We start from the raw sequence: 12,796 nt of genomic DNA on the forward strand, positions 1-12,796 counted from the left end.
CCACTACTTAATACTTTAACTATATTTTGCAGCTAATACTTTTGTACTTTTATTTAAGTAGGATTGTTCATGCAGGACTTTTGCTTGTATACTTTTTACTTGTTTACTTGTACTTGTTTTACTTGTATTGTATTGAGTATTTTTACATTGCTGTATTGGTACTTCTACTTAAGTAAAGGATCTGAGTGCTTCTTCCACCTCTGCTGTTGAGCCGTTAACACCTCACCTGTCAGTTTCTTCGGTCTTTTTCATAACTGAAGCAGTTGTGTCACAAAAATCTGTAACACCTGTTGTAGTCTGTATGTCCTTTTAGAGGAGAGAGAGCTCCATCTGCTGTACATCCAGCAGAGGGCTGAGAGCACAGCGGGCACCAGGCAGGACGGGTGGGGTCAGGAAATGCGGTCTTTCCCCGCTCGCGAGCCTCATTGGTCAATCAGCCGCTTCTGTTACGCTTTCCCGTCCTGTGATTGGTTGCTACGCTCAACGGCTTTCACTTGATTGGCCGAAAAGGCTTCGCTTTCTGTGGGCTGAGAAGTCGATGATTCCGTTTGTTCCTGGCTACGAGTAGAGACGCTGAAGGGGCTGGGCGGGCCCACAGTGGAGAAATGGCGAGAATGGTGAACGAGAACGGCCGTGGAGTGGAAACACAGAGCCCCGAACCGCAGGGACCGGGTCGGGGGACGGCCAGATGGGGCCCACAACACGCCGGTGCCCGAGAACTGGCCAATTTATACTCGCCAGGTGAGTCGATCCCCTCCGCAGCTCCGTCTTACGAGCTTGATCCCCCCGGTTCAAGTGTCCATAAGTGGCGTGACATAACGTCAGCCTTTATTTAGTTACCGAGTAACAAGCTGGAGGAGCTGCTAATATTCACAAAGAAGATTATCGTTAACTGCTATAATTAAATGACAGTGAGCAAACCAGCTTGTTGCAGCCACACCGCTGTTGTTACACAATAGGAATCATGTGAGATTGGTTGAATTTGTGTCTGAGTCGCTGCCTGTTGTCCTTTGACATTTCGAGCATCAAGCAGAGGTTAGAAGACTCTACTGCGTCTGCTTTAGGCTCACAACAGAAGCCTCATATTGCCACGGAGTTGCTTTGACCTTTCCTAACAGTGTTGTTTTTGTTAAAGTTAACTCAGAGAGCAATGCAAGAACTAATAGTCCAGTAGCTTACATCTTGGCCAGTCCTCCCACCATTATTCATGGCATTTGAACTTGACAACACAATGTGAACGGCCTTTACGCCCATTAAACAAATACTTTGACGCCTTTCGAGCTCCTCATATCAGTTTAAGACTTGCATGTGACAGCTTTGACTGCACAGAGATCAGACTTTTACCCGCCAGAGGGGTTTTTTGTCATTAAGTTCCCAACCTTCTTTAAGTTGTAAACTGTGGACAGGTATTTCAAGCCCAGCTGCTCACCAGAGTCATTTAACAAGTAAAGTGCAGAGGAATGTTGCCTCACTATGTGCAGATTGTCACTGTTGCAAGAAAAATCTCACCTGATAATTAGGTAATGCTGACCTTTGAGACATTTTGGTTTGGACTAGATGATGGTACATCATGTTCAGCTGCTGTGGATTGGAGACGTTAAACAATATGCTTGCATATCTTGTATTTCCAAGTCTGCTGCTCGTGTGTTGCGCTAATATTTACGCTTGTTTTTTTTTCTTTAAAGGCAAAAGATGTCAAGAATGGATAAGTGTTGTCCTCTGCTTCTCTCTCATGGCCTTCAATTTCATTCACCTCCTTGCCAATTTCCATCTGGGACATTTGTGGTACATCGTGTTGGGCATTGGTAAGCACACTAACAAAAGTATTTAGTGTACAGTTAACCTAAGGTTGCATAATATAGACTGTTTCTCTCCTCATTTTATTGATTCTTTCATCCTTTTTTCCCCTGCTACTCCCCTCCTTCCCCCCCCTCCTCAATCTCATCTTCAGTGGCAGGAATACTCACCGCCGACTTTGCATCAGGAGTTGTTCACTGGGGTGCTGATACGTGGGGATCAGTGGATCTGCCCATCTTTGGAAAGGTAAAGTATCCACATTTCAGTCTAGAATACATCACTCTAAATAATCTGTTTTTAGAAAGGAACATTTTTCTGTATTTCCTGTTTTTCACCCTGCTGTACTGTCTGTCCGATCTCTCCCGCAGGCCTTTATACGACCATTTAGAGAGCACCACATAGACCCCACAGCCATCACCCGTCACGACTTCATTGAAACCAATGGTGACAATTGCATGCTGACCATAGTCCCGCTGGCAAACATGGCCTTCAACTTCCTCACCCTCTCCCCCGGTGAGTTTTGTATCAACAAACTGAGCTGGACATTTTAGTCTACATGAAAATATTATAATCTGATTTTAATCTGTTCCCGTCTCACCTTGTTTCTTCTTTTAATTGCAGCGGAGATCTACCATATCTACCCCTTGTACTGCTACTTGTTTGCACTAGCCATCTTTGTGACACTTACCAACCAGATTCACAAGTGGTCGCACACCTACTTCGGCCTCCCTCGCTGGGTCGTGTTCCTACAGGACTGCCACATCATCCTTCCCCGCAAACACCACCGCATCCATCACGTCTCCCCGCATGAGACGTACTTCTGCATCACTACAGGTTCGTCGTTATAAAATCAGCCTTATTGTTTCGTAGGTGAGCGTCTACGGCAGATTTTGTCATTGAGCTTTGTCTTTCCAGGTTGGTTGAACTACCCTCTGGAGAAGCTGGGCTTCTGGAGGAACCTGGAGGATATTATCCAGGGCGTGACGGGAGAGAAGCCCAGAGCAGATGACCTGAAATGGGCTCATAAAGTCAAGTAACGCCGCAGGCTAACTGCACCCTACCTCAGAAGACGCTGGCTCCGTCCAGGCTTCTCATCCCCTTTTTGCCTCACTTAAACTGTAATCCATTGGAAGAAAAACTAACAGTTTCTGATGCCATAGCTTTAAGTCTTGCACATTTTGTCTGTTTTTTCAAGAGGAGGGCTTTGTTGGAATTTTACATCACTCACGATGGAGATCATCATCTCAAATTGCAATATATCCTTATATACTCCTTGTATGTCGAACACAATTTATCTGTTTTTGAGGTGATTTACAGAGGCTTTATTGCAAAGAAGGTTTGGTCAGACACATAATTTGCAATCACTTTCCAAGGAGATTAAAAGATTTCCTTCACTTCAGAATATTCAAACAATCCCGAGCAAGAATACTTGAAAGAGGAGAAAAAAACCCACTTTTTTTATCTCCTTCAGAGCCACCACTGATCATTTGTAGAGGTGATAGATCACATTATATTTAGCACTGCTTTATTTTCTCTGGATCGGTCTTTGCGTCTATTTGATGTGCAAGTGATAAAATTGGATTTAGACTTGGGTAAGTAGTAGACGTGGGGTTAAACAGGGTTTTTGGATGCTTTACCAATGTTAGTAGCTAAAGAACAAATTGGTTAATTACTGTTACATTTCTTTTTTACCTCTTGCACATTTGGGTTCAGCTGCACACTCTTGGAACTGTTTTTTTTCTCGTGAGGTGATGACAAGATGTGATTTTTTTTTTTTTTTTTTTTAAATATTCAACCAATTCCTGTTGTTGCTTCAAGCTACTTGCTTCAAACAAAGACTCAGTCATATTTAACAGTTCAGGCTTTGTCAATGGCTTTGTCAATCTGAGACAATGATTACAGTTACACTTTAAACGCCAAAATCATCCCATCAGGATGCTAAACGACAGGTCTGACAGCTCAGAAAACAGAAACCAAAAAAAGGAAAAAACAAAAAACAAATTGCTGTCAGATCCTCAGCTGGCATTATGATTGGAATTTTCTAGATGATATCCGGCCAGCGTGCATTGTGAAAATGTGCATTTCTATTTTTAACGCAGAAGTTAAATAATTTTCAGGAAGAGTGTGAACATAGAGGTAATTTGATATGAAAAAAACTCACATTGAAATGTGTGTAACTTTAGTCAATGTTGATGTATGCCATTAGGAAATGTGGGCAAATAGAAATGTATCTTGTTTTACTTGTAATCTTCTCAGATGATCATGTGTCTTAGGTGAAAAGCATTTTTTTAGATTTTGACTCATTAGCAGTCAGGAAAGAGGCACATGCAGTCTTGTCAAGCTGCCTTACACGCCGCAGATGCAGTACTTGCGTATTTTTTTTATTGTTTCTTCTTCTTCTTCTTCTTTGCGTTGTCGCAATGACTATTCTGTCTTTCTGGGATTTGTCTCTCGGAGTTAATCACACGCAGATACTCCAAAGTTACGTGCCAACTTGATGTAACACTGTTTTCACTCCTTACATCTTGCTCTTCTTTTGTATTGTGGGAAGGAAATGACAGTTTCTAGAGCGTAACATTCCCCTTGAGTAATGTTGCCATTGTGTACCGTCTTGGTAACTGCGACAAGCAGACTTGGTGATGTTACAAGGGCTTCAGTGAACGCTGACGATCCAGGATTTTCTTCACTCTATAGATGAGATTATGTAATCAAGTAACTGGTTGAAAGTTTGTTTTTTTTTAAAATGCTTTAGTCAGTAATTTGTAAATGTATTGTACAGCGAATAACTATGCAGTGTAATAAGAGGCCCTTAACTATACGTCTTAACTCATCTGATTAGATTAAAATGCCTTTCTTTTTCTAATAGTTTTCAGATATTTGCAAAGTTGGGAAACTGGAGCTTGAAGTTTTAGCTACTTATAAAAGTGCATGACAAAAAAATTTTACTTTTTAATTAACATGTCACTTACACAGATGTAAGAATGCATGCATGCATACAGCATGTCGGCTTGTGCAAGCAATACACTGGGTCACCAGCTTTCCTTTTGAGTTTGTGTAAAACAGACACTTAACAGGGAGGATGAAATTTATTGTACTTAATTCAAAAGATGTCCCCAAACTTTGACCAAATGGTCACACGTTTGAACTACCAAAATATTACCTTCATTCCAAGGAAAACCTGGCAGAGTTTTGAGGTTTTAACAGGAGAAGCTAATCTTGCTGCTCGGCCGGGTTGACCTGGTTAAAAGGATTATTAAGCTATATAGTCAAAGTAGGAAATTTAATGATAGTAATAGTTCCTTTTGGAGCCAAAATTATGTTTTATATTATGTAATATTCCAGTTTTTGAATCCTTCATACTTGATATATTCACCATAGGTCAACAGCAGAAGTACACTGCAGACTGCATAGTGCTTGTAGAGTATTGTGAGAAGCAGTTTTTGTGTGCGCTAGGTCGTGTAATTATATATACTGGTAAATGGATGCCGTTTTGTGTTGCTGCAGCAAAGTTTGAGGCCCGCTTATTCAACTCCTGTAGTCCTTTTTCATCAGTATTAGGAAATTACATTGTTTGGGCACTGCTAAATGCGCAGTTAGTAGACACATTGGAAGCCTGACAAACAATTTACTATGTAAACAGGAACTTTGGCGTTGGCTCTACTGGATGCTTCTGCGCTTCAGTAAATTGCTTTTTGTGATAATATAAGAGTTATGACGATTTTAAGAAAGTTTTGTGTTTATGTAAAACTGCAAAATAGGTAAATGACAAAGGATAATAGTAGAGATGATATGCCATATTTAGTTTGGAGATATTTGGTGAGCTCAGAACAGACCCATACTATAATAATCTTTGACTCATGTTGTTATTTATGGGTGTCATAGTGATGAGTCAGGTTGTGAGTATAGATGTAACATGCGTTAACTTGTTCTTCATTCTTATTCTCCAGATGAACTCAGGATTGTGGTTAGATTGAATTAGTTTAATATGAATTGGTGATTTAAAAGAAAAAGCACTCCATTAGTAAAGTTAAGGCAGATATTTAGATGATAAAAGTTATTTATGTCACTCATTTCCATCAGATTTTGTTGGCCAGAGTAGCCCAATGATTTTAAATGCATTATATTGTAGCCATATATGAGTACAGTTAACCTCTTGTTATTGAGGTAGAATTTGTGATTAAAGCTGTGTTTGGTTTTTCGGACTCACAGAAAATGGGCTTTCCTTGGTGGATTTGAATGGTATTTTTGTGACAATGTGTGATTAACTAAATATTTTCCCACTGGAAACAATTTTGTGAAAACAAATGAACATGTTAGTAAGTTGGGTGGGCAGTTGTCGTCGGTATGTTTGACATGCTGTGTTGAAATCACTTTTGTAAAGATCCTTGGACTTTTTATTGAATTGCCTTATCCTCTTCCCTGATTGATTTATTGTAAATCTTGCCAGCGATATGGGAAAACAATTTATTGACTGACTTTAAATTGCCCTTCTCTTGCCTCTTACGTCGTCTGAGGCAGGACCCATATGGATGTTGTAGTTGGTTATGTAAGCTGGTGGTGATGGAGTTTTAGATATCAGAATAATGCCTTGATGCCTTTTTGTTGTCTTCCATTTGGGAGACTTACAATGTGTATATTAAACTGTATTTATAAATAAACTAAATAAACGGTTAATAAATTACCACAATCTGATTTCTGTGAAAGTGTTTTTCTTTTTTTTCCATCTGTTGACAGATAACAGTACTCAGGAGCATCTTTTACACAGTCAGCACAACCTGCAACAGACAAAACGTCAATGCGGAAAACCACATGGCTTCGGTTTTAAGATGCTGTAGCTGTTTAATTAGGCTACACACACACACACACATTAGTTTCTTTCCTGCCTCTCTTTTTAGGTCCATCAGCCTTTTTCACAGAGGACATGCTGCTGTGTAAATGATAAAATTAATGATGGCTGAGTTCCATTAAGCTGTTTCAGTTTCCTGGTATTGTGCATGCTGGTTCACTGATGCAGAAAATGCAAAAATAGCGCGCTAAGACAATTAGTAGTAGGCTATATAATGTACACTATTACTATGTAGTACTGAACTAAGATAAGATAACCTGTATTGTCCCCAATAAAAATTGTCTTAGACCATGAGAGCATGCAGAGCTGCTATACCTCACAACATGTAAACAACAACAGCCATCAGACAACATCTAGTGCAAAAGAACAGGTCATACAAACATAAGAATGTAAAAGATGTACAAAATAAATAAATAAAATACCTGGATGCACACAAAGACTAGCAACATGCCCAGTAAAAAAAAGTGCTCATGTCATAGTGACGAAGAGACCTAGTCCTTGTAAATGGGACACACTCACATGACTTTACTGGGACACTGGGAATAGAATAGAGCCATCGTTAAGGTTATCAGTAACACCTGTGCTTTTCCCTCTATGAAAGTCAAAATGTCTGCTGTGAAAATGGCCTGCTACTGATTAATTCATGTGCTGGCGCTTGTTGGACCTATTTAAGCCAACCCTGCTGTCCCTGGTTTCGGTTTGTCATCTTTGCAGCCTTCAGCGCTTCTACTTTTCTCACTCATCCTCACACTGATGCAGCTGACCCTCACACCCCATCATGATTTTGTAAATAGTTATGTTTGTGTATTATAAATAAAACATTGACAGTTGAACTTGACTCGTCCTCCTTCCTTCACACACTTTGAGATGTGATTTGTGACCATACGGAGCAGCTGTATATTTGTACATCATTCAGTTTGTTTCAATTTAGCTTTTGAAGGATAAGTTCACAAATTTTCAAGTCTGTCTTAAAACAACAGGTGTCCATATGAACACTGAAAGAGGTTTTCCTCGCTGTAATCATTTCTCCTGTTCATACTGGCGATTAAAAGATCCTCTTCAAATGTATTTCAATGTAAGTGATGTCCACACAGTCATTTTGTGCAAAAATGCATTCAAAAGTTTATCTGAAGCTTATACAAGGCTTAAGCAGTCTGAGTTAGTCATATCAAGTGGATATCTGCCACATTTACAGTCTTTTTAGCATCAAATTCCCTCTTTGTGTTTCCTCTGAATGCGGTGGAAGTATAGTAACAAAAAGAGGGACTTTGGCACTAAAAACACTGTAACGTTGAAACATATCTACTCAATTTGATTCATTTGGATGGCTGAAGCTTCATATTACCTTAAGATAAACTTTTAAATGCATTTTTGCACAGAGGGAGTGGATTTTGTCCCCCTTCACTTATACTGTATGTGCATTATAAAGGGATCTTCCAGTGGCCAGTATGAACAGGAGGAATGATTACAGCAAGAAAAACCTATTTGAATTTTCATTTTGGCTCCTGACTGTTGTTTTAAGACATACTTGAACATTTTGTGATCCCTTCCTTTAACCGGTCACATAGTTTCATGTACTTAGTGTTGCTCAGACTGGGCTCGCATGGAACAAACAAAGGAAGCGATGCGTTGCGTTCCTTCCTCGCGCACGCACCGTTGGCGACAATGGCAAAGCTGCGTGCGCGCTCCCGCTGTGTAGCGACAAGATGGCGGTCGCCGCCGGATCAGGTAAATGTGTGAGAGAAATAAATCACTTAGATAAACTGCCGTTAAATAATCAGTTAAATTAATTTTCATAATGTAGCTAACACGCTTCATAATGAGGTTGATTGTGTCGCTGATGCAGCCGCTATACAAAAACGTGCAAGCTAACGCGCAGCTGGAGCCGCCGAAGAGAATGAATAGGAAGCGATGCTATCAGCTAAGCTAACGTAAGCTAAGTTAGACTCAAAGGCAACGAGACGCAGTTTGACTTCCGATAAAGGAGTGAGTGAATTGAATAGAAGCCACAATACGCGTTGAATAATTTAACACTAATTATCTGCATGTGTAACAGTGTATAATTTACTGGCTTTTCATTCAGAAACGTAATTTAGCATAGTAATTGTAGCTAGCGGCAACGCCACCCTACCGTCTGGGTGTTAAAGCTACTTAGCGACATAATATTGTTTACTGACTCTGAAAACGGATGTATGACAAATCGAGCAATTAAACGTTCCCAGTAGACGTTAGTGCATCAACATTTATCCTTCGTGCATGTTTAACCTTTGACTGTTAAACGTCAACAATGACAGGACGTTTTCTGAGATACGGACTTCCTGCTTATCAAGAAAATATTCTTTTAATGAGGACTCTCGAGATGTCGGTGAAGTGAGCTTAAAAAAAAACTGCTGCACCAGCTGGCTGTGTGACTGTTTGTTTGCACGGTTCACTTCTTCAGTGCAGCACCAGCACATCTGACTGCAGAGGCCAAATGATGCAGCATCGTCGAAACCAGATGCTGATTTAAAGGGCATAAATAACATGAATAACATCCACTATTTTCAGGAGGAAAATGGAAGCCAGTTAAATTAGGCGTCCTTTATTTCACTGTCACGTTATGTGCGTCTGAATGAGTCACGCCTTGACCAGCTCATACCTGTATAACTGCAAGTCACTGCTCTGACAAGTGTGGTAAAAGCTCAGTGGTACCTAAATCCACTGATTGTGTTCGAGGTGTGCATCTGTGATCCAAACTTCAGTCTCCTAAGAACTGATCATGTGGTTTGTCTGTCCACAAAACAGGCGTTAAAGTTCCTCGCAATTTCCGGCTACTTGAAGAGCTGGAGGAAGGCCAGAAAGGTGTGGGGGATGGAACGGTGAGCTGGGGTCTGGAGGATGATGAGGACATGACTCTAACACGATGGAGAGGAGTGATCCTCGGCCCTCCTCGGGTGAGTGGTGCCATTTTTAGACACCCCAATGAGGACTGTGCGAGAAGTATTTATGTGGTTAATGTAAGACGGTCATGTAACCGAAAGGTGGCAGGTTTGATGAAGTAGACTAAATCTCAAGGCAGATTCAAAGGGATGATATGTAATGAATGATGCTTACAGTAGTTGCCAAAGGGAATTTAAGGCATCAGCACCTTCATCAAGATAAAATATCACAAAAATGACAGGAAGCAACAAGTAGTGCAACATATAGCACAGTCCTCGGAGGGAACAAGATCACAGAATTGGTTCCTTTCTGAAAATAAACATCTTAGCTTTATTTGATGCTAAATGTAGGAATTACTATTCTGAGTGCTACTAAGATACTCTTTGAAAATTTGTCTAGTTTTTTAGTATGCATCCATAATCTGTATAACAACCTTGTTCAAAAGACTGTGGACATGGCTCAGTTAATTTGAGCTCTCAGAGTTTAAACCTACATATTTACTGTTCCTATGAAACCGAGTAAAAATGGTTCAATATTTAACAGTGAAAACTCTGATTTTGGGTATTTTATCGTATGGATTTCACATGAATGTTATTGTTGAATACGTTGGACATTGTATGCTGTTTATTGTTGTGTTGTTTTCTGTCCTCTCACCTCTCCCTACCTGTCTCTGCCCACAGACAAGCTACGAAAACAGGATGTACAATCTGAAGGTTGAATGTGGGCCGGGATACCCAGAGTCACCACCGTTTGTCAGATTTGTGACAAAGATAAACTTGAATGGCGTGCACACCTCCAACGGTGTGGTATGTATATCTTCTATACCAGTTCTTTTTCCAGCTCGATTACCCACACTCGGATGCCTCAGCTGTCAGCATAAATATATAGTATGTCTTGCAAAGTCAAAATGAATTGCTTGTGTTGAAGAGCACTGGTGTTGTTTTGGGAGTATGTGTATACAGTATAAAGAATGTCAACACATTAGAGTGGCATGCATGAAAGGAAGTCTTTTTTGCATGACTCTCATACCTGCTCTGTAGATTTGATCAGTTCAGATAAGAAAGTGCATACTTGAAATCCCTGACAGCTAACCATCAAATAATTCTGGCAAAAGAGAAATATCACACTGGCTAGTTTAGTCCAAACCTGACTGTTGTTTATTGAAACATTTGGTAATAGGAACGCCTCTTCCTAGTTTTGTTTCCAGAGCAATAAAATTCAAACTATTCAAACTGTGGTACATGCAGTTGGTGCTGTGTTCCCTCCCACATGAAGTAAATCAATGTGTGCATGTCATACTAACATCATTAGTGGCAGTTTTGCATTCTTAGCGATCAGTTTGCAGAACACACACACACACACACACACATCTTTCACATCCAGGTGCTGAGTCAAACAAAAAGTTTTGCATTCTTAGCATGACAATGGGAGACAAGAAAGACATGTTGGTTGCTACCAGAGTTTAGTGTGGAGTGTGCACTGCCCCCCAATCCCCTCGAAAGTCGAATATTCGTCCCAAATTGGCGATTCAGTCAACTTGAAAAATTCTGATTCAACTATAGCCCTATGCCTCACTGATTTAGTAGCACAGAAAATATCCTGCAAGGCCAACATGACTAATTTCCCTTGAAGGGAAGCGGAGAACTTTGAGTGATTGCGCTCCTATCAGTTGTTAAAATGGGGCAACGCCTGCCCATCCATCGTCCTCCCATTTCCAAGTGTGAGTCTAAAATGGGCACCAACAACTGGCACTTTAATGAGGGAATCTTCATGAAATGGAAACTTATACCCTTACGTTATTGTCTTAAGATTATGTTATACTGCCTTTATAGCCAAAATCACGTTGTAAGACTTTGTCTCTCTGCTTCCTGTGTGAAAATGTTCCCAACAGGTACCATCAAAGGTGAGCTGTTGGACTCAGTCACTGTAACTTAACTGCTGATTAGACAGAGGCAGAGAGGGAGAGTTCTTAGGAAGGAAAAGCAGATAAGGATTCGGTTTTCAACACTTAATTCTCGGAAGACCGAGAGAAACTCCCCAGAGAGATGATAAATTAGTTAAAAGAAACCTATTAGGGTGACGGGTATGTGATGATTATGCGGCTGTATTTACAAATACTGACACTGAACTTCATACAGTATCTCTTCAGCCTTGCAAACTGGAGGATTCACATTTGCAAATGTGAATTAGTTATTGCAATAAAACTCTAAAAGACAACTTGCTCTCTTTGAATTCATCTTTAAAATTTCCATGACACTTAAAACATACCACAGATTGAAACAACAGTAAACCAGTCTGAAAACAGAGCAATTGACTTAGTGGGGAAGGAGACAATCGCATTCAGGTTTGGACTCAAACAAAGCTAGTGTGAAAACTGACCCGAGCACAACTGAAGTCACCATTAAGTCTTATTTCTAACACTTTTTTGTCATTTAGAAAGGTAAAAGCTGAGCTAGGAGACAGTTTCTGTGATGTAGAACATAAATTGTCCTCAAGCTTCGGGCACAGAGCTTGAATGTTGTGAGCGTTTCCAATTTTTTTTAATTCCCATGAAAACCCACACGCCAGTGTTAATGAGCTTAGCAGGATTCAAAGCGTAACATCACATCCATCTTCACTCGTTCTGTGTCCTGCAGGTTGACATGCATGCGGTGACTGCGCTGGCTAAGTGGCAGAACTCCTACAGTATCCGGATGGTGCTGCTGGAGCTGCGACGGCTCATGACGTGCAAGGAAAACATGAAGCTTCCTCAGCCACCGGAGGGCCAGATCTACACCAACTGAGCCCGTGCTACTTTTGCCTCCATCTTTTCCTTCTCTCCCCCCCACCCCCCAAAATTTCTGTTTGCCTTCATCCCTTCATCCCATCCACCGCCATGTGACATTCCATTGGCTGAGCGAACACACACACACTCACACACACACTCAAACACACAGAAGACCTTAGTATACAACAACAATTACAGATACATGCAAACATACATACACACATACATATATATATCTATACACATACAGTTATTGAGCATCTATAAAAGTCATTCCTGGCCCTCGTCCCCTCCCTCTCCCATCACTGGAGCTCTGGGTGGACTCGATGTGACGAGGCAGGCGGAGTCCTCAGTCCACACCAGACGTGATCATTCGAATACTGTACATCTTACTAATCTTTTTTTTATTATTTGTTAAAAAATTGCAGATTGTACAATAACATAAATAATCTTATTGAGTGTACCTC

The 12,796-nt window shown here is 40.6% G+C and overlaps 3 protein-coding genes across 9 annotated transcripts in view; 2 read left to right on the forward strand and 1 right to left on the reverse strand.

Moving 5' to 3' along the window:
* Window positions 1-12,796, reverse strand: part of LOC121895163 (kelch-like protein 12) — a 125,052-nt gene that overhangs the window by 41,794 nt on the left and 70,462 nt on the right. The window lies entirely within an intron of this gene.
* Window positions 242-6,489, forward strand: peds1 (plasmanylethanolamine desaturase 1). The gene is made up of 6 exons (XM_042408080.1): window positions 242-741; window positions 1,686-1,805; window positions 1,952-2,043; window positions 2,166-2,310; window positions 2,419-2,631; window positions 2,713-6,489. The coding sequence occupies exons 1-6, from the start codon at window positions 606-608 to the stop codon at window positions 2,832-2,834; spliced, it is 828 nt and encodes a 275-aa protein (XP_042264014.1). The 5' UTR covers window positions 242-605; the 3' UTR covers window positions 2,835-6,489.
* LOC121895172 (ubiquitin-conjugating enzyme E2 variant 1-like) lies at window positions 8,266-12,792 on the forward strand. 3 transcript variants are annotated; one of them, XM_042408083.1, is made up of 4 exons: window positions 8,266-8,371; window positions 9,428-9,576; window positions 10,243-10,368; window positions 12,199-12,792. In XM_042408083.1, the coding sequence occupies exons 1-4, from the start codon at window positions 8,350-8,352 to the stop codon at window positions 12,343-12,345; spliced, it is 444 nt and encodes a 147-aa protein (XP_042264017.1). In that variant the 5' UTR covers window positions 8,266-8,349; the 3' UTR covers window positions 12,346-12,792. The 3 variants fall into 3 exon arrangements, with proteins under 3 accessions (XP_042264017.1, XP_042264016.1, XP_042264015.1); XM_042408082.1 differs by lacking the exon at window positions 8,266-8,371 and adding an exon at window positions 8,496-8,574; XM_042408081.1 differs by lacking the exon at window positions 8,266-8,371 and adding an exon at window positions 8,534-8,629.

Source organism: Thunnus maccoyii, chromosome 4 (genome assembly GCF_910596095.1).
Source record: "Thunnus maccoyii chromosome 4, fThuMac1.1, whole genome shotgun sequence".
Classification (NCBI taxonomy): domain Eukaryota; kingdom Metazoa; phylum Chordata; class Actinopteri; order Scombriformes; family Scombridae; genus Thunnus; species Thunnus maccoyii.